This window comes from Cryptomeria japonica, chromosome 9, assembly GCF_030272615.1.
Source record: "Cryptomeria japonica chromosome 9, Sugi_1.0, whole genome shotgun sequence".
NCBI classification, from domain to species: domain Eukaryota; kingdom Viridiplantae; phylum Streptophyta; class Pinopsida; order Cupressales; family Cupressaceae; genus Cryptomeria; species Cryptomeria japonica.
This window is the reverse complement of record NC_081413.1, coordinates 15,335,407-15,356,773: the sequence shown is the minus strand read 5'-3', so window position 1 is coordinate 15,356,773 and position 21,367 is coordinate 15,335,407. Positions and strand designations below refer to the sequence as shown.

The following is a 21,367-nucleotide window of genomic DNA, read 5'->3' as shown; positions in this document are numbered from 1 at the left end:
TCTATATTTGTTTGTACATTTGTGTTAACCGGTGGTTCAATTTCCACTATCTTGATATTCTTCAAAACTGAGGGTGGAGTACCCATGATTCCTTTACCTTTCCCTTCAACCAGTGTAACTACAGTGTCTGTTTTTGTCTCCAGTGATGTGAAGAATCCTCTATGCTCTCCCCAAAAAATTATCCAATCCTTCTGTGTTTCGTTTACTATCTCATTCATCCTTCCTAACATCAGGCTAGTTATTCTATGTTTGTTGTTAAAAACCTTCATATCTGCAACCTCTATTGTCTTCTCCATTTCATTTGGAGTTATAGCAACACATACAACTAAAAGTTCTTGCATTTTAATGTGCTTATCTTCTTGCATTGTAGATAACCTTCTAGCATCTAACAAGATGTATAGCTCTGTCGGTATTTGATTTTCTATTTCAATCAATGCTTTCTTATAGATGTCTAAATATAGAAGAATTGTTTCCTCTACCTCTCTCCGTTCATCATCTTTAAATGTATCATAATGACTTAACATTATTCAACATCCCATCCTTAGTAATTTGATCAATAATTTCAGCACAAGTCTTAGGCAGAATAATTGTTACATTACCAATCTCTAGTGCCAAATTAGTGTCACTACTCTTCCTCCTTCTGGCAGTACCAGATCCAGCTGATAGTGTAACCTTGGGTGCCTGCTTCTGTGCCGGTAATTTTATGGTGACCTTCCTAACTGGTGGTTTCTTTGGTTCTACTTTAGGTTCTTCCAGTTTCTTCCTAAGAGCCCTTTTGAATGATAATGGTGTCTCATCTTCAGATTTTGAGTCTGCAGTCAAAGATTCAATGTGAACTACTAGATCCTTCCTCTTTCTCCCTTTCTCCAGGACAACGTCAATGAGTGCCTTAATATCTTTAGAAACTTCCTGTACAAACTTACTTGCCTTACTTTCTTCTTTTTCCCTCTTCTTCCGGTTGAACTCAGTCTCAACCTCAAAAGTCTTTTGTTGTGCTATTCCACAAGGTTTTTTTGCTTCATCAATTTCTGCATCAAGTAGAATTTTCGCATATGCATCCAGAATTAATGCATCCACCTCATATCCCATTTCCTCTATCCAAATATTCCGGGGCTTGACTGCCTCCACGAGAGTCAAATCCTTCTTAACCATGAAACAAATGTAAGTAGAGTATATCTCTACTATTTTCTGAGGTATCCTTATTTTAGACCTCATAGATTTCTAAAAATTCTCTAGGACTTCCCAATGCAACAATTGATTGCTTAAGATGTCTTCCTACCAAGATGTCAAAAGCCCATTTCTTCCTTCCATAACTAGGGGTATCATTCAAAAAGTATAACATTAAGCATACTAACAAATTTCCATATCGAAAAGTGCCCTTCTTCTCACCTTTAATCTTCCCTAAATTGATCAATAAATCCTCAAGCATCTAGTCACAAATATCTAACTTGATATTTTCTCTTATCATTCTATATGCAGCCAAAATGCTTGAACTAGAAACTAAATTTAGTCGGTTAGACTGAGTTACCTTGTAGCCTATGATCATGCTTCTAAACTTGATGCTGGTATCGGTGATGGTGCTCACCTTCATCGATCTCCTATCTGATGTAGTGGCGATGATCTTCCTTATGAAGTTATTTGATACTTTCTTATTCAGATGTTGCCCTGCCGATGGCAAACCTGTAATTGCCTAAATGGCTTCCTCTGTGATTTTATAGGGTTGGTCCAACCATATGAACTCCCCATGCACTCTTCTCAGTATATATCTAATAATCTCGTCCTTGAACTCTAGAATATCTAGAATATCAGTAAACCCTAGATCTTTGATCCATTTATATGCTAGTTGGATTTTACCAAATTCTCCCATAAGTTCATTCATAAAAATCCCCTTGATCTCCATAGTGCCTAAGTCCTCTATATGATAATGAATATAGGCCCTAACATCTTCTACATATACCACTCCCTCTGGGACACAAGAAAACACTCCAACCGAATCTTCCTTGGTATCCACATGTGGATACCGTTTGAAAATTGGCTTGGGGTGGTTGTTAACTTCCACTATAGTTGGATTTGCAACAAAAATAGGAGCACAAGATGATCTCGATTCCATGATTCAAGAAAAATACCTTTAGAATGCTATCGGTGAAAACCTCTAACAAATCCTTCTAGATGCCGGTGTGATCGCTCAAGATGAAATCTGATCGCCTCTCAATAACTTCTGATTGTACTAAGTTGCTCTAAATCACTTTGAAATTGCTCTAAATGCTGGGTGAATAATAATGAAGTGTAATCGACCTTTTATCCATTGAGAAAACCCTAATTTACTTTTGACATAAATGACTACTGGTGAATGATACCGGATCTCATTCTGAAATATCAATGTTGGATAATACTCTCCAATATCCGGAACATCTTCCAGAATCTCCTCCAGGGGAATATGCATCATCTTTCATTAAATTTTCCTACCCCTAAGGCATTTACCTTAGTTACCAGATGAGCTCACTGCCAGTGCAGGAGTAGCCTCTTCCACCAGATAGGTAATCGGGACATTCCCATCTGATGATCGCTCTTTAGTTTTTCTAACCCTTCTCTGAGTATGATCTTGCCGGATTTCACTAACCTTCTCTTTGCCTTTATCATTTGATCCTCCATTGCTAACCGGTGGATTTCTGCTTCTGCAGAACTTAGCAATATGTCCAACTTCATTGCATGCATAACATGTAACATTGTTCTTTTGAATTGCCTTGCTAAAACCGGTGAAATTGCTTGACCTGCACTGATTAGCCATATGTCCAGATTTTCCACAAGCATAGCATTTTACATTCATTCTGCAATCTTCTATCTTATGACCAATTTTATTGCATTTAGAACATTTACCGAGAGCATAATCAGGGTTTTGATTTGCTCTATTTTTGTATTGCCTAGCCATGTGACCAAATCTATTGCAAACAAAACATCTACCATTGAATTTATAAGCATTGAATTACCTTACCGGTGCCTTATGGTTTTGATCTTCAATAGTAGTATCGAAACTTTGTCCTTGCTCAAATACAAGTCCATTGAAATCTCCAATATGCCTCTGTCTCTTCAGTAACTCATCAAGCTGTGCTGAGCTGATCTTGAATTTTTCTTTGTACTGACTTGCAATAGTTATGTCATCTCTTAGTATTTTTATTTTTCTCTCAAGCTCTTGCTCGTTGCTCTGGGATTGTATCAAATTAGACCTAAATATCTCATTTTCATGAGTCAAGCTACCACATTCATCAAATTTGTTCTTTAGGGATACAACAAGATTTTCTTCCTTTTTCTTTCTGTCCTCAATATCCTTAGGCAACCTCATAGTCATAGTTTGCATTTCATTCCTTAAAACCATGTTCTCCTGACTCAATTTTTGACATTGTTCCTTAAGTGCATCTTCATCATCCTAATTTTGTAAAAGTTCCTTTCTCCTAGCTTGAACAGATGATAGTCTCTCTTGTAGGACAAGAATAATTTCTTTAGCAGAATTCAACTCATCTTGTAGCTTTAAGTTGTTTAATCTTTCAGCATCATAATCTTCAAGTGCCATCTCAAGCTGGTTCTCCAAAGCCATATTCAATGATTTCGGTTTCAACATCTTCCTCAAGTGATTAACCTTCCTCCAAGGCACAAGGCTCTGATACCAATTGTTGGAAACCAATAACGTTGAGGGGGGGGGGGGGGGGATGAATCGGTGTTATATCAGGATAGAAGATTTTAGCCTTAACAAAATATACATACACCAACCAATATACCGGTATAAACAAAATTAAAAGAAGTAATGCAACCAATAAGCCAATCACATAAATGAGAAACATAACACACATATTTATATGTGAAAAACCTCAAAGAGAAAAAACCATGGTGGGATTTGTGACCCACAATATCAATTCACTAGCCATATGAAGAGATATTACAACATATGATGGGCCTGCACTTGCAGGAAGGCGTACAACCTAGAGCACACTGCTCATCACAAAAGGAGCCTCACTGACTACATAAAAATCCAGACAACAATTTGGAGAAGTGTGAACTTCTTAGTATAGCATATCCTATGCCAGAATACAGTTCCAGTTTAAGCTTTGTGTGTTCTGGTTAAAACACTAAACCTTAGTACCGGAATAACCCTTACAATGAATTCCTTACATACATAGTCTCTCTGATATATTTTGCATTACATTACATCCATAACCTTATCCATCCATCTATTCATATTTTTCTCTTCTTATTTATCTTGCAAAATGTTCTAATCAATCTCCTCTATATACCCTATACAAATTTATGCCTTATGTCGGCTTACAAGGATATATACAATATTGCATTACACGTCGACTATATAACACAAATGAATAAGCATTAAAACAAGTTGTCGATGCTGGATCCAAGATGTGTCAACCTCCGATACTGATGACCTTTACTATACCATGTCAGCCTGCATTGCCGGTGACCAAAGAAATCTTCTATCCTGCCAGTGTCAGTCCCGATGTAGAGTTTTTGAAGTGCCTGTCAGTACACCATATGAAGCCGGATCCCAAAATCATGTTGCCATCAATGACAACATAGTGAAACCTAACCAATAGAGTGTCAATTTCCAACATGATTTGTAAATTAAAACATTATTCTTTAGAGAAAATAATGACAACTGTAATCATTTCTACTTATATCGACATCTAAAGTTTTTTTTGTTTTTTTCTAAATGTAACCATTCATTTTTATTGTGATATGAGAAATATACAATTCTTTATGAGAATCTAATTCCAAATGTATTGATAAATCTTCTTATAGCTTGTATCTTTTTCCATTGGGATCCTCATTAGAAACTCATTGTTCACATTTAAAATGTAAAACATTTGATCTCAACTCAATAAAGAGTACAATATTTGACTTCTTAAGTTAAACATTATTATATATATCATAGTTTTCATCTGTTTATATAAATTTAGGATTTATTTATTATAATTAAATTAAAAAATATAACCAATTCAATATGTATAATATTTTCACTTAATTTATTTTTCAATGTATTTTAGGTACAATGTTTACAAATCCAAAATCATGAATTAAAAAAGAAGGTATGCAAAATTTCTTTTGTATATTTGGTTATTTATTTTATATTCAAAATTATTATTTCAATCTTAATGATATTTTTATTTAATAATTTTTTTTATTTGTTTGACCAATGTGTTTTAGATACAATATTTTGATATCTATAATCATGAGCTACAAAAAAGGGTATGTAAATTTTTTTTCGTATTATTTCTTTAATGTATTTAATTATTATTAAATTAATTAATCGACAATTTGATAATATATTTTTTGGTATATTTTCAGGAAAGCGAGCCCATCATCAATGAAGTTTCAACCTTCACAAACAAAGACGATATGGCATACTCTAAATATAAAGATTCTTATATTCTAAATATAGATCCTTATGATCAATTTTGATAATAATATATTTTTTGATATCATGATATAACCTAGCGACTCAATCCAACAACCCAACCATATCATACCTCGCATTTTGATGATAACATTATTGTACCTATAAATCTTGACAATGATTTAATATTTGACTTTACTCTTTAACTTAAATACTAGCAACACTTAACACAATGTTTGATTCTTACAAAGAGATTTATTAATACTTTTCAAATTTTATTAATATATTTATAATGAATATTTTTTTGCTTTAAAATGTTGTATTATTAAATATTTTAAAAATAATTTTTTTAAAAAAAGGCTATGAATAATTAGCATTGAGTTAAAAAGGAATCTACAATAATTCATATAATTTTTGTCTATTATTAGTGATATATTTTTATTTTGTACTTTATTTAAAACTGTCTTTTGAAAAAAATTGATTACATTTAAATATAGATTAAATATTATTATTTTTGTTTATATTATACTTCTTCTTATGTCAAATATCATAACAAGTAATGATGCATAGTGTTAGTTGAATAGATGGCTATATTATTATTTATTAAAGTTTTTGTTTGACATTAATTTATAATTTAATTTTTTTCATATAAATTAGAATGTATATGACTATTTGTAATGTTTTATTAGGATTTAATTTAATAGTCTTTGATTTAAGTTCATTGATCTATCATTAGATAGTTATTTATATGAGCCATTTTTTATATGTATTAATAGTTCATTTAAACAATTATTTTCATCTAAATGATGTTCACAAAAGTGAAGCATTAATTTTTTTTAAGAGATTACCTATTCTAATTTTACTCTAATTCAAATGTGTTTTCACCATAAATTTTTTACCAAATTCAAACCAACTTGACTCCTAGACTATTTACAATACCTAAAAATAAATATTATAACATACACTATTCATTATTAAACCTCCTTAATGCATCCATTTGTCTACTACGATCCACTAACATATATATCAAATCAATAAAGAATATACACTCATCCCTCTTCTTTATGGGTAATGATCATAAGGAGCAAGTACCTAGATTCTGATCTCCTAGAGAGAATATTCACAACTCTTGATCCTCCCAAAGGCTCCCAAATGTGGAATTTCGTAATCAAATGTAGAGAAATCCTCTTGCCTAAATTGTCCTGGATTGTGTACGAGGGAAGATCTATTAGGTTTTGCGAAGATTCATGAAATGTATTTGTGCCACTGGATAGAGTGGCAAGATTGCAAATCATCAAAAATATTCTAAAAAATGAATGGGGTGTTCTTCTTTGTGATTATTTCCAAGCTGAAAATCACACTGGTAATTGGGCAGTCAAATGGAAGAATTTTGACAAGGTAAATGCTCCTCCCCGGTAGATAGAATTGTTAAATAAGGAATTATATTTAAGGAATATCTACTTCAATCTCTATAGACAAGCTTCTGCATCTCTCATTGAAGTTAGGTACATATTCGGTTAAAGAAGGTTATAGGTCCCTCTCATCAATAAAGTCAGATCAAAGCTTTAGAAGATTCTCCTTTTGCTGGAAAGATAGTGGCTTGCAGAAAGCTGGATCTTTTGCTTGGCTTGCGTTAAGAGGAAGAATTATAAGTGATAGGTTAAGAAGATCAAGTATTGCTCAAGTGTTTTATTGTGTTCTATGCAATAGAGAACATGAGTCAACTGATCATTTGCTCTTCAATTTGTGATGTGGCAAATCATTGCTGGAAATGGTTGATGGAAAGATTAGGATGTTATTCTCCTTTAAATTCATCACTCATTGCCACTTTTGAGTCATGGCCAAATTTGTTCTCATATGTATTTGGCATCATTTGGGAAGTTTCTCCAACTATATTGATTTGGAGCTTATGGTGGGAGTGAAACAGACGTATCTTTGGGCAAGAACAAAATATGATCAAAGAGATTCTTAAAAAAAATTGAACTTTCAGTCTTAAAGTTTGTTACTGTGTATGTGTCGAAGTATAAGAATTGGATTCCTTGTTCTTAGCTTGGGATGGTATATTATTAAGCAGATGAAAGTTTTTGAAATTGCCATTTAAAGAAGCTTAATGAGTAATTCAGTAGGATAAACAGAAAGGAAATGAAATGGAGACCCCCACATTCATGTTATCTTAAATTGAACTTTGATGGAGCAACAAGGGGTAACCCAGGAGTGTCAGGCATTGGGGGTGTGATTCAAGATCATGAAGGTCAGGTCATTAGTGTAGGGTTTGCAAGAGTGTTAGATGGAACTAACAATTTGGTAGAAGCCAGGGCATTGTATTTTGGGGTCAAGTTAGCCATTTCAGTAGGTGCAAATAAACTCATAATCAAAGGTGATTCAATTGAATATTATATCAACAATTAAGAATTTTCAAGCTTCTTCCTGGAGTGTTGATTACATAATCCAAGAGGTCATCAAATTACTCAGAAAATTTCCTGATTATATTATTCAACATTGTTACTGAGAAGCTAATAAATTAGTAGAGCTAGATTGGCAAAAAAAGGTTGTTCTTTGGTTGAGGGTGAACAATATCTCTTAGCTGGGGAACTTAAAAATGACTCCCTACTTTATTCCCAAGTGATAGAAGATGTTGCTAGGTGGAGTTAGTATTGTTTCATGGATAGTGATTCTCTTAGAGTCGCAGAGGAGTATACAACTTTGCAGGTACCTGCTCATTGGTGGTACACTTATCTTCTACTTCTACTGGTTTTGTGGAAATTATGTTTGACGGGTGGCCAATTGAATTTTTTAATTGAAGTTTGTGTCTACGAATGGGTTGTTTGTATGATTATAGGGAATAGGAATTAATGTTGCACGCTTCCCATGTGTTGATGGCCTTTATTAACACCATAGATGCCATGGTTTTCTCAAACTCTTTTCCCTCAAGTGATCTGCTTTGTGTTATGCCACTTCATGGCTCTGCATATCAATCTTTGGGGTAATACTCATGTCATTCTCCTTATAATCATCCTTTATTTCTATTTGAGGCATTTGTCATCCCATGTATGGAGGTGGATTGGGCTATCTGATTGACATTGGGTGTTGATTGGTTATGGGCAAATCAATTTGCTTCCCTGAGTGTTGCGGCATCAAGACTGGCTTAAGTTCTCATGGATTTATCACGATCTCTATACCTCACTAAATTGTTGTGCCAAGATTGATTTTTCTCTCTTTCATAAATGGAACGAGGTTTGCCTCTCCTTTTCCATTTATGGACTGAGATTTCAATCATGCACCTCAAATTGAGGATCTCTCCTTTCAGTTTCAATTAACATTTTTTTTGCAATTTGGGAACTTTTCTCACATGCTCTAGTAGACCCCCATGGCTACTTTGCATGCTTTCCTCTTCCCATGCATATTGCAGATTCTGAAGAATCTGTTAATGGTATCTAACAGGTTGGTAGCTACAAGTATTGTTAGCAACAACAAGGAAGGAAGATTGAGAGGGGGGTGAATCAGTCTTCATTGGAATATAACACTTAATCATAAAACATATATCTGATAAACTATAGTAACAACAAAGATAAGAAAATTGAGAGCACAACACACAACACCAAGATTTTGATGTGGAAAACCCGGTAAAGGATAAAACCATGCTAGAAACCTACCCACAGTAAGATGATAATCTGTAGTAGTATGTGATAATATTACAATGGGGAATGCACATGCATTCAGACACACTTCTTAGAGCTCAGTGGTCAAAAGTTAATGGCTTGGAAGACTACAACCCTCAGGGAAGTCTCACTGACTTACAATAAGATTCAGACTACAATCTGAAAGAAGTGAATTGAAAGAATAACATCTCCAAATGCTTGATTACAGTTCCGATTAAGCACAGATGTCTACTCTACAGCACCAATACTCCTCAATCTCAACACTGAAAGATAAATCTCTTATTTGCACATAACATCTCTTTGAGAATGCAGACATAACATCGACACCTACATATACAATTCATCAACCTTGACATCAAGGTCGGCTAAACCCTCAACCCTCAATTACAAAATTACATCACATGATATAAAGATTGACCATCAGACTAATATAATGGTTTACATGGCATAACATGGATCTAAATCAAATTCCCAAATGCTCAACTCCGTCAGAAATCATGCCAAGGTCAACCGTAACATGCTACACCACCAGGAAAAACCGCATAACACAAAAAACATCATCAGTTCATAGAAACCATCAAAAAATCCCACAAGGATCATTGCAGATCATCAAAAAAATAGGACACAAATAGGAAACACCAACAAACATGTTAGAATATGTTGGGATCCAAGAACACTGAGAGGGGGGTGGGGGGGGTGAATCAGTGTTTTGCCAGTAACACAAGATTTTATCCTTTTATACCATACACATATAAACCGATAAACAAATAAACATATAACTTGAAGAAAATAAACCATCCACATAAAGGAATACCATAACACATAATTTATACGTGGAAAAACTCAAAGAGGAAAAACCACGGTGGGATTTGTGACCCACAATATCAGTTCACTGGCCATCTGAAAGGATATTACATATAATGGGGGCCTACACTGCCTAGAGCATACTGCTCATCACTAAAGAGACTCACTGAATACAAGCTTCTATTGAATTAAAACAATAAAATTGAACTAAAAAATGCATCTGCTATGCCAAATAGAGTTCTGGTTCTAGCTCTGCTCTGTACCAGTTCATAAACCCTGAACACTACTACTGGTATCTCTTCTCCTCCAAAAATGCTTTCCAAGCTATCTACAGATCATTACATGATATAAAATTTGCATACAAATGATCTACATACATATGCTTCGCATTATATAGTTCTACTATATTCTCCTATGTCGCATCCTATGACATATCTTGTATCATATTCAAAATGACCTAGCAGACTGACCTATATACCCATTACAAACAATATCTCTTATGTCGTCTTACAATGTATTACAAAAGTTATTCAATGTCAGCCTCGACAATAATTACAAAATGATTTACTAAATAAATCTTCCTTGATGTTGACTTCATTCAAGTACTGATGTCGGTGCCGATGTCGATGTCAGTGGCGGTGTAGCCCTGAATGCTCCAAAGTTGGTGTCTGTCGGTATATGACTTCCATCTAATATTGTTGCCATCAATGGCAACAAAATGAATCCAATGAGTGTCAATTGCCAACAATCTCCCCCTTTGGCATTGATGGCAACACTCATGTGAAAAATGGATTCCCTGTTGGTTCAACTAAATTATGCTCCTCCTGAGAAATACACTCCTTCTGATATCTTGATATCCCATGTGATCTAGTCTGATTTTTTTGATATTTTTCACATATATACATACTCATGCCAAAAATTGGTGAAAAAATTGAAAGAATTCAGAACAAAAGAATAAATGAATACTGTTAATTTCACTAGAGCTTGACTAACTTCAAAATTTTGGGGTAAGCCTTATTCCACAACTGAAGATATGTATCCCAGCCAGTTTTGAAGGTTTAAAAAATGTATGCTAGTCCACTTAGTAAGTGGGCAAGTATTTCCTTCTCTTTGACATCTGTTGGTGTGGGTTTAGAAATCATGTCCATGCACTCTCTTTTATGAACACCTAGTGAATCCAATCTGGGACTCACCAATCCTCTAAGACTTCTTTCTCTCCTAATGAGTTTATCTCTCTCCTTCTCAAAAGCAAAAAAAATGGTTCTCCAAGGAAAAAATTTGTCCATCAATAGATGTGGTCAGTGCGGTTAATCCATCAAAAGAGTTTGCAATGCTAGCTACTTTATCATGTAACTCCTTTAATCTGCTATCTACATTAGTTGTAAGAATTCCTATGTTACAATAGACCCTGTAGATGTTTGTACCTTGTTTCAGACAATTCTCAATAAGAATGAGTTTGGCCTCAATTTTCTTTTTCTCTGTTTCAATGATCTGGTCAAAGGCTTCTCTTTTAGCCGTAGTGAATCTTTCTAAAGCCTGTCGATCTGCAATCTGCCTTAGAGATTGAAAATTGTTAGAAATATATTATGTTAGAGTCTTGAGCTTGCCGAAAGGACTTGCTCCATCTTCAATCTTACAAACGGGTAACAATCTATGCAATACTGTAACTTATTGATCAATTATTCCCTTGTCTGCAGTACCCTCCAATAATTTATGAGTTGCCATCATCATCAACTCAGTTGGACTCATCTCAGTGATAGATTTCTTCTGAACCTGAGAAGTGTCAATTGCCAAAACCTTTGCTGGGGAATCAATTTTAACTACTGGTATAGATTTAGTTTCCTTTACCTTATCCTCTACAACCTCTTTTGCATCGGTGGCTTCGCCACTTGGTGCAGTGTCAATTATTGCTAGTGGATTATTATCCATAGTATTTACAGTATCCTGTACATTTCCTTCCTCAAAAATAGTTTCAGTTGGTATGGACTGTACACTCTCCTTTACTGCCAGTTGTCTCTGTATGCCTATAGTTACTTCCGGTATGGTCAAAATTGGAGTTGAACTACCCAAAATACATTTCCCTTTTGATTTGTTAGGAGTGGTGGATGATGTAGATTTTGCAAATTCTTCTTGAGATGTAAGCAAATCTGGATTCTTCTGGAAGAATTTGATCCAACCCTTACTGGTCTCATTTATCACCTCATTAACTCTACCCATTATTAGGCTTATCTATCAGGGTTTACTACTGAAAATTGTCCTATTTGCAACATCTATGCATCTTTTCATTTCCTCATTGTTTATAGAACCACACATTTCCAAAAGTGCTTCTTCCTTAATCTCCCTATCCCTCTTGACATCTTCAAGTCTTCTAGCATCAAGTTTATTATACAAAGATAGAGGTATCTCCTTCAAATTTTCTATTAAGACTTTCTTATAAATGTCTATATGTAACAAAATAGCCTCTTCTATTTCATTTTGCTCATCATCCTCTAAATCTTTATAATACATAGATACATTTTTCAAAATTTAATCTTTTGTAATTTCATCAATTAGCTCAACACAGGTCTTTTAAGTCTTACTAGACTTAGTGTCATCACTCTTATTCTTTTTGCTTGTGGTTGCTAGTGTATATGTGACTGGTTTCCTCTTCTGTATAGGCTTCCTTGCCAGAGGTGGTGGTGCAGTAGGTTTAGTTGTCTTTCTAACAAATCTCCTCCTAGGCTCTGCCTTCTTCTTCTCTATCGGTAGTTGATCCACTTTCTTCCTTTGTACCCTTCTGAAAGCTAGAGGTTTAGTGTCCTCAGGGTCAAAATCAGAAGTGATGGTAGAAATGTAAGTTTCAGTCTTCTTCACCTCTGCAGTACTAGCCACTATCGGTTCTATTACCGGTTTGGATCTAGAACCCAGTTGAGTGTCTATCTTATGAATTACATCATGTAGATATGGAAACATATTTTCAATTTTCTTTTCTCTTCTCTTCATGTTAAAACTAGTTTTGACTTCAAGAGCCTTTTCTTCTATTGTACCGAAATGCTCTATTTTGTCATCCAATGGGGTATCTAACAACATTTTTGCATAGAGTTCAAAAATTCTATCATCCACTTCATATCCAAGTTCAGTAATCCAGATTGTCCTAGGTTCAATTGCCTCCATAAGGGTTTCATCGGTTTTTACCATAAAATGAATATCAGTGGAGTACTTCTCCACACTTTTCTTTGATATTCTCTCCCTCTACCTCATGTTTTCTTGGAATGTTTTGAAATACCCCCAAAGTTTCTCATCTCTGCCGGTACCAAGATCGGTGATTGCTTCCTTGATCTGCATACCTATCAGTATGTCATGAGCCCAACACTTCTTGCCAAGACTAGGTAGCTCATTCAGGAAGTAAAGCATAAAACAAACAATGAGATTACCATATCTAAAAGTTTTTTTTTTTAACTCCCTTGATCTTCCCAAGGTTCAACATCAATTCACTCCTCATCCATTCACATAAATCATATTTTGCATTATTCCTTAGCGTCTGATATACAACATGAATGCATGAACTAGCAACAAAATTCAATCGGTTGGATTGCATTTCCTTATAACCTATTATCATGCTTGCAAATTTCACATTAGTATCGGTAATTGTGCTGATCCTCATTGATCTGTTATCAAGAGTTGCACTAGTGAGTTTCTCGACCTCTGTGTTGGAAATTTTCTTTCTAGGTTCTTGTCCAACTTTGGGCAAGCCGATAATTGCTTGAATAGCCTCCTTCATGATCACATAAGGCCTATCCATCCATATAAACTCATTGTGAACCCTGCTCAGAACGTATCTGATGACTTCATCCTTGAATTCTGGTATGTACAGGATATTGGTTAACCCTAAATCCTCAATTTCTTTGTATTCCGATTTGATGGTTTCAGAGTCTCCCAGTATCATGGATTGATACATGCTTTTGATGTCCTTTGTGCCTATATCCTCCAAGGTGCAGTGAATGTATGCCCTGACATCTTCAACATACATCACGTTGTCGGGAACCCTAGAAAATGCTCTCGCAGAGTCTTCTTTCTTAGCAATTTTGGGAACCTCCTTGAATATGGGCCTTAACCTATCCTTGTCTTTGACAATGGTGGGATTTGAAATGAAAGTAGGAGCTAAAGATCCAGATGTCATTTTGAAGAATACCTGAAAGTGAACATTGGTGGAAGATTGAGTGTTTCTACTCGAAATCCTTTCAGAATGCCTTTGCTTGCTCTTAATTTGCCTTTTTCTTTGCTCTCAATGCTTGAATGCTCAATGAGTGAAAATAAATTCACTTACCCCTTTTATCAACGAATAAAACCCCAATCTTTCTCTGTAATAAATGCTTCACGAACAACCCTACTGGGTGCCAGTTTCACAGTCTTGTGCTGGGTGAACCTTTATTTATGATGAAAACTGAAAACTGATGGTATGATGAAAGAATAAGTATCCGGTAGATTACTGTGAGGGGGGGGGGGGGTGAATCAGTAAACTAAAAAATACTGATACAAACTTCCCAATATCAAATTCAAACTCACAAAGTAAACTTTCACTATCAAGATCAATACTCATAAGAATACTCAACATCAACCGGTTAACTTTTATAACAACTTAACAATAAACAACTTCAATCTTGTAAACATCAAAATTCTTAATCATATATCAACATACTTCATTTGTCAATGCTTCCAATTATCATGCCTTATCATAAGTTAATCAAATCAACAAATAAGATCATAACCACAAAAACATTCACCACTTGACACAAATGTTTACACGTGGAAAACCTAAATAGGTAAAAACCACGATGAGATGAGACTCACAAGATAGCTATCTGAAATCTTCTAAAGTTCGCCTTGTTAGGATCCAAGCCTGCTAAATCTTTTACAATATGTCTTGTTAAGAACTGATCCTGTTAGGAATCACCCGATTAAGGGATTTATAAAATGACTTGATAGAAAGAAAATACCCTGTTAGGAGTAACCTTGGTAGAGGGTTTGAGAATCCAAGCTAATGGATCACCTTGTTAGAGGATTTAAGAAGTAACCAAGCTTGTTAGAGCTTACTCAGTTAGGGGATTTCATTTCTGCTGTAATTGTTAGAAAACAACAGGTTTGCTTGATCTATTTGAATAGCACTATATTTGCTTGATCAGATCCTATTCAGCTTCAATCTGCCTTTACACAAACTACAGATCCATTCTCTAGTTAGGCAACCACACACTCAACTGATTTCAGCCAACACTTTGCCAACAACTTTACAAACAACTTCATCGACCTTAAATACAAATCAATTAGGTTGGTAACACAACAAAAACCTAATTCTCTCATAGAGATTACAAACAAATCGGTTCAATCTTGACCATTAGAAATCATAACAATCTTTTCACATTCTTCAAGAAAATTCCAACCGCTCCATGGTCACCACTTCATCGGAATTGTAACTCATCACGCGCTATGCATGAGATGCAATCCACTTTGTGTATTCCCTAGACAATCAAATAAATGAAAAAACATGCCAAAAACAATCTAAACTTATCCTCATACAATGATCACACATTTTTCCATCATTACCACTCATGATTAGATCTTAAACCAACAAACTTGATCGTTTAGGGTTTAACAAAAATAACTGGTAGGCTTTACCGATTACATTGCATAGAAAAGGGTTTAACCTTATACACCAATTTACTGGTTCAACTCACAAACTAACATACCAGTTTACAACATCTTCCTCAAAGCTCTTCCTACTAGTTACAAGACAATATCAATAACAACAACAATATCAGCAATATCATAAATACCATTACCGGTTCAATTGACATCAATGACAACATATCATTAATGCAATCTTTATGCAAATGCCAACAATCTCCCCCTTTGGCATTGATGACAATACAAATATCAACGCCTCTAATTGTTGCTGTGATTGGTGATTGGTGAATAGGAATCCTGGTTTACATTACCAAGTATTCACCATGCTCTATGTGTCTTCAGCCTATCGTTGGTTTCCCTTTGCTAGTCACATAATTCTTCTCCCCCTTTGACAATAATTCCAAATTGAAAGTAAAACATGTAATATCAAAATTTTCACTATGCATCAGTAACATACTGCAACTTGATGCTCCCCCTGTGGAATGCATCCACTTTTTCATCAATCTATGTAAATTTTTTGCAAGTGATTCAGGGACTGATGCAATCAGCAACATGCTCAACTAACTTCATGAAGAGGGAAAACCCCCAACTGACTTATAAGACACTCAAAAGTGGTCTTAGGTAGATGTTTGGTAAATATATCTACAAGCTGCTTCTTGGTAGAAACATGCTCTAAGATAACATCTTTACTTTGAACTTTTTCCCCCAAAAATTGATACTTCAATTCAATGTGCTTGGTGCAAGTGTGCAAAGTAGGATTTTTAGAAATATTTATGGCAATTGTATTATCACATAAAATATTTATAGGTTCTGAGATAGTCATCTTAAAACCTTCCAAAATGTGCCTCATGTAAATAGCTTGTGTGCAATTCATATAAGTTGCAACATACTCAGCTTCAATAGTAGATTGTGAAGTACAACTTTGGTTCTTACTACTCCATGAAACTAGCCTTCCTCCTAGAAAGAATGCTCCACCAGTAGTACTTTTCTAGGTCATCAACATTTCTTGCCCAATCAACATCTATGTATGCCTTCAAATCAAATTTTCCTCCATATGGATACCATAATCCATAGTCAATAGTACCTTTTAGATACCTAAAAATTGTCTTGGTTGCAATCAGGTGTTTCTCCTTTGGATTCTTCTGAAATCTAGCAACTATACCAATCGCATGGGAAATATCTGGTTTATTGTGAACAACATAGTGTAATTTGCCAATCATTGACTTGTATTCCTTTTCATCAATAGACTTATATGCACCCTCCTTGGACAACTTACAACCTGTAACCATTGGTGTTCCAACTGGTTTATAGTCACTCATGTCAAAAGTCTTCAAAACCTCTTTCAGATACTTAGGTTGAGTAATGAAAATACATTTCTTCATTTGTTGTATCTGCAAGCCTATGAATTTTTTTATTTCCCCTACTAAAGACATTTCAAACTTATTTTTCATTTCATCTGCAAAACTGTTGCTCATGACATCATTACCTCTAAAAATAATATCATCAACAAATACTTCACTGACCAGTATTTTATCTCCTTCAGACAAGATAAATATCACTATTATCACTGGTTCTTGCAAATCCTATCTTCATCAGATGTGTATGAAGCCATTTATACCATGCCCTAGGTGCCTGCTTCAATCCATACAAAAGTTTATGCAATCTCCATACCATGTCTTTCTCATCTGTCAATGCATAACCATTAGGCTGCTCTATGTATACCTCTTCTTCCAATATCCCATTAAAAAATGCAGACTTAACATCCATCTGGTATACCTTGAACTTCTTATGGGCTGCAAATGCAAGTAAAGTTCTGACACTTTCCAGTCTTGCCACTAGTGCAAAAATTTCACCATAATCTTCTCCTTCTTCTTGAGGATAACCCTTGCAGACTAATCTTGCCTTGTTGCGAACTACAACACCGTCTTCATTTAACTTGTTTCTGAATACCCATTTAGTACCTATAACATTCTTGTTTACCGGTCGAGGTACCAGGGTCAAAGTGTTGTTCTTCTCAATTTGATCCAATTCCTCCTCCATATCTTTAACTTGATAATCATCACCAAATGCCTCCTTAGCACTTCTAGGTTCAATGGTGGAGATGATGCAAGAGTTCTCTCTTATTTTCCTTCTAGTTAGTACTCCAACATCCTTATCCCCAATATTCTACTCAGGTCTATGGTTCAATCTCACATACCTAGGAATAACATGATCATTCTCTTCAGGTCCAGCTTCTTCATTATCATCTTCTTTTGAATTTATTTGTTCCGGTTGAACAAGTACATTAGGATTTTCTTTAATGATTTCTGATTTAACAGGTTTAGGTTCCAAAAGCAAAATGCAAGGATCTTCATCCTTTTTCTCTGAACTGGTTCCTTCTGAGATTTCAGGACATTCATCTACACAAACATCAACACTCTCAACAATTCTCTATGTTCGTTTGTTGAAGCATTTATAGGCCTTACTCTTGGCAGAAGCTAAGAAATATGCCTTCATCACTCTTAGCTTAAAACTTGCTAATATAATCACCTCTTTTAATAAAACACTTGCTACCAAATGTCTTAAAATAGCTAACATTAGGTGATCTTCCATACCAATATTCATAAGGGGTCTTGTCCTTACCTCTTTTCATCAGAACTTGGTTCATTACGTAGACGGTTGTACTTACAGCTTCTTTCCAAAATGTTTTCATTATACTTCCTTGTATCAATATTGTCCTAGCAGCCTCAACCACTAACCGGTTGTTCCTCTCTGCTATACCATTCTGCTATGGTGTCCTTGGTGCTGAAAGTTGCTGATTGATACCATTCTCATCACAGTACTTAGTGAATTCCTCAAAAGTAAATTCGGTGCCTTGATCTGTTCTCAGACATTTTATCTTTTTGCCACTCTCTTTTTCAGCTAAGGCCCTGATTGCCTTGAACTTACCAAAAGATTCATTCTTATCTTTCAAGAATGTGACCCACATCATCCTTGAACAATCATCAGTGAAGATCATGAAATATCTATCACCTTTTATGCTTCCTGTTCTTATTGGTCCACATAGATCTATATGAACCAAACAAGTGCTCTGTTGAGAAGGACTTGCTTTTGAATGTTGAAGAAGTCATCTTTCCTAACAGACATTCTTTGCAAAGAGCATTAACCAGTTTTTCTAGCTGAGGCAGACCTCTTATTGTCTTGGACTTTCTCACTTTAACAATGTTATCAATGTTTATATGACAAAATCTTCTATGCCAAAGCCAACTATCATCTATCTTTGCAAACAAACAATTGCTAACTTTAGGATTAAGATGAAATAGATTACCTCTAGTTTGTTTCCCGGTTACAATCAATTCACCTTTGTTGTCAAAGATTTTGCACATACCATTTCTAAACTCCAGTGGGTATCCTATGTCATTAAGTTGTGCCACACTCAGAAGATTCTTCTTTAGGCCTTCAACCCAATAGACATCATCAACACTGCTCTTTCCATTAAGAGAAATAACTCCCTTACCTTTAACCATACAGGGTGAGTCGTTACCAAATCTAAGAACACTGCCATAAAATTCCTTCAAGGAAAGAAATTTGCTCCGATCACCAGTCATCTGATGTGAACAACCACTATCAATGATCCAATCATCAAAGTTATCCATTCTGGACACTAGTGCCTTCTGATCTAATATCTCTTCCTTAATAGCTACAAACACAATATCTTCACTAGCATCATCATCAGATTCTTCATTAGTAATACCACTGTCAATAGCAATAAGACATCTCTCTTGCCTTTGCCCTTATACTTTTTGAATTTCTCTCTCTTGTATTCATTTTCACCATTAGGATAGTTAGCTGCTATATGACCAATCTTGTTGCATGCAAAACACTTTAAAGGTAGTTTACCTCTATATTTCCCAGTGCCTCTAGGTAGTCATTTTTCAACAATGCTTCAAGTTCCACTAAATTGTCTTCATCATTAGCATCTCTGCTAGATCTAGATTCATAACCATGACAAGTATCTCTACTTTTTCTCATAGATGGGTTAGAGGCAGAAGCTCTGAATGCAGATTTTGATTTATGTACACTACCATCATAACTGTTTAATTCAAAAGTAGTAAGTTTGCCAATGATAGAGTGAAGAGTTACCTTCATTTTTTCAATGGACTTCAACTCCTAAATAGCTACAACTCGGATAGCATAGACCGGTAGTAGATTTCTCAGTACCTTACTGATCACTATGGCATCTTCCACTTTCCCTCCTGCACTCTTTATTTCACTATCTCTTTTATCCTTTGAAAATACTACTAGATATTCCCACCTTCAGACATTATCATGTCATCAAACTTTCCTCTTAGGCTCTCCTATTTAGCAATCTTAACATGTTCATCACTGCTATAAATCTCTTCAAGTTTTTTCCATACTTCATATGCAGTTTCAAGACCATGAACATCTACATATTCAACATCAGACATGGAATTGATAATAGCCTCCAATGCTTGATGATTTTCTTGTTGTTCTTTCTTCTGATCATCAGTCAGAGTTCTAGTAGGTGCAATATACTTAGTTTCTACATGATCCCAATACTGACTTCCTCGACTCTTAATGTAAATCTTCATTCTGTCGCTCCATATCCTATAGTTATCTTTGTTGAACTTTGGACCTTCCTTCTTCATCATGATCTACAAGATCTTTTCCTCAAGCTATTCGGCTTTTAGGTTAAAGAGGACCTGAGATGCTCTGATACCAATTGATGGTATGATGAAAGAATAAGTATTTGGTAGAATATTGAGAAAGGGGGGGGGGGGGGTGTGGGTGAATCAGTATACTGAAAAAACTTATAAAAACTTCTCAATCTCAAATTCAAACTCACAAAGTAAACTTTCACTATCAAGATCAATACTCAACATCAACTAGTTAACTATTATAACAACTTGGGTAAGTGCACAAAGATGGTGGTAAAAAAGGGTGGTATAACTGGACACTTTTTTTTTCTGAAATCAGGTGAACCTGAACTTAGAGGTAAAATTTGAAAGTCATCCACTCAAGATATGAAGATAATCAAAGAACAAATATTGTAGTACTTCGAATCTAGTTTCCAAACTAATAAACTTTTTGAAAATTGGATAAGATCAAGGGGGTCAAATCCTCTGTGCATGAAAAACTGACCCTATTTTTTTTTTTCTGAAAAACGTAACATAGTGTCTAACGTGCGCATCAAAAAAGTCATAGTTAGATTTAGTATTTTGAAAAATCCTTTGCAGAAAGATAGTTAAGAGTGAGCACTAGAAGATGTGTATTTTTTTGTAATTTTTTGTTGAGTATTTTTTTTTTAATGATTTTTCCAATCGAGCACATCCTGAAAATTTGGTACCTGTTCGTGTGTGAAGCATAAGTTGCACTAAACAAATCAAAAATACAATTGTTTTTTTTTTTAATCGTAAAGAATCAAGTGCACTACAATAATATATAAAGTATTTTAAATTTGGATACGTATATCAAAAGTTATTCAAAAAATGGTGCACCTATGTCTGTGAGAACTATGGAGACACTAGTAAAGAAATTCAATAATAATATGTTATTGTTGTTCAAATTGAAAAAAAATTATATGGTTAGAAAGCTTAGAAGATGGGTGAAAATATGGTGGAAATTTTAGAAATACCCACTTTATAAAGTGTAAACTTGATGATGACAAAGTTGATAAAATAAAACATGTCAAAAATGAGAGAAATGGAGGGAAATCAAACTTCCAATCCCTAGCTTTGTCATCTAGGCCTATTTCCAAGCCTAAAAAGTCAAAAGCGCGTACAGGGTATGTATGGTTTAAAAAGAACGTATGGGGTATTTATAGTGTAAGAAGCGCGTACGTGCG

The 21,367-nt window shown here is 34.9% G+C and overlaps 1 protein-coding gene across 1 annotated transcript in view; it reads left to right on the top strand.

The window, feature by feature from the left end:
* LOC131051148 (MADS-box transcription factor 23) overlaps window positions 1-5,682 on the top strand; it is a 132,106-nt gene extending 126,424 nt beyond the window's left edge. Inside the window, exons 6-8 of the mRNA XM_057985531.2 lie at window positions 5,049-5,090; window positions 5,209-5,250; window positions 5,350-5,682. Of these exons, the coding sequence (XP_057841514.2) occupies window positions 5,049-5,090; window positions 5,209-5,250; window positions 5,350-5,463 (198 nt within the window). The 3' untranslated portion in view covers window positions 5,464-5,682. The remainder of the gene's footprint in view (window positions 1-5,048; window positions 5,091-5,208; window positions 5,251-5,349) is intronic.
* The last annotated feature ends 15,685 nt before the right edge of the window (window positions 5,683-21,367 follow it).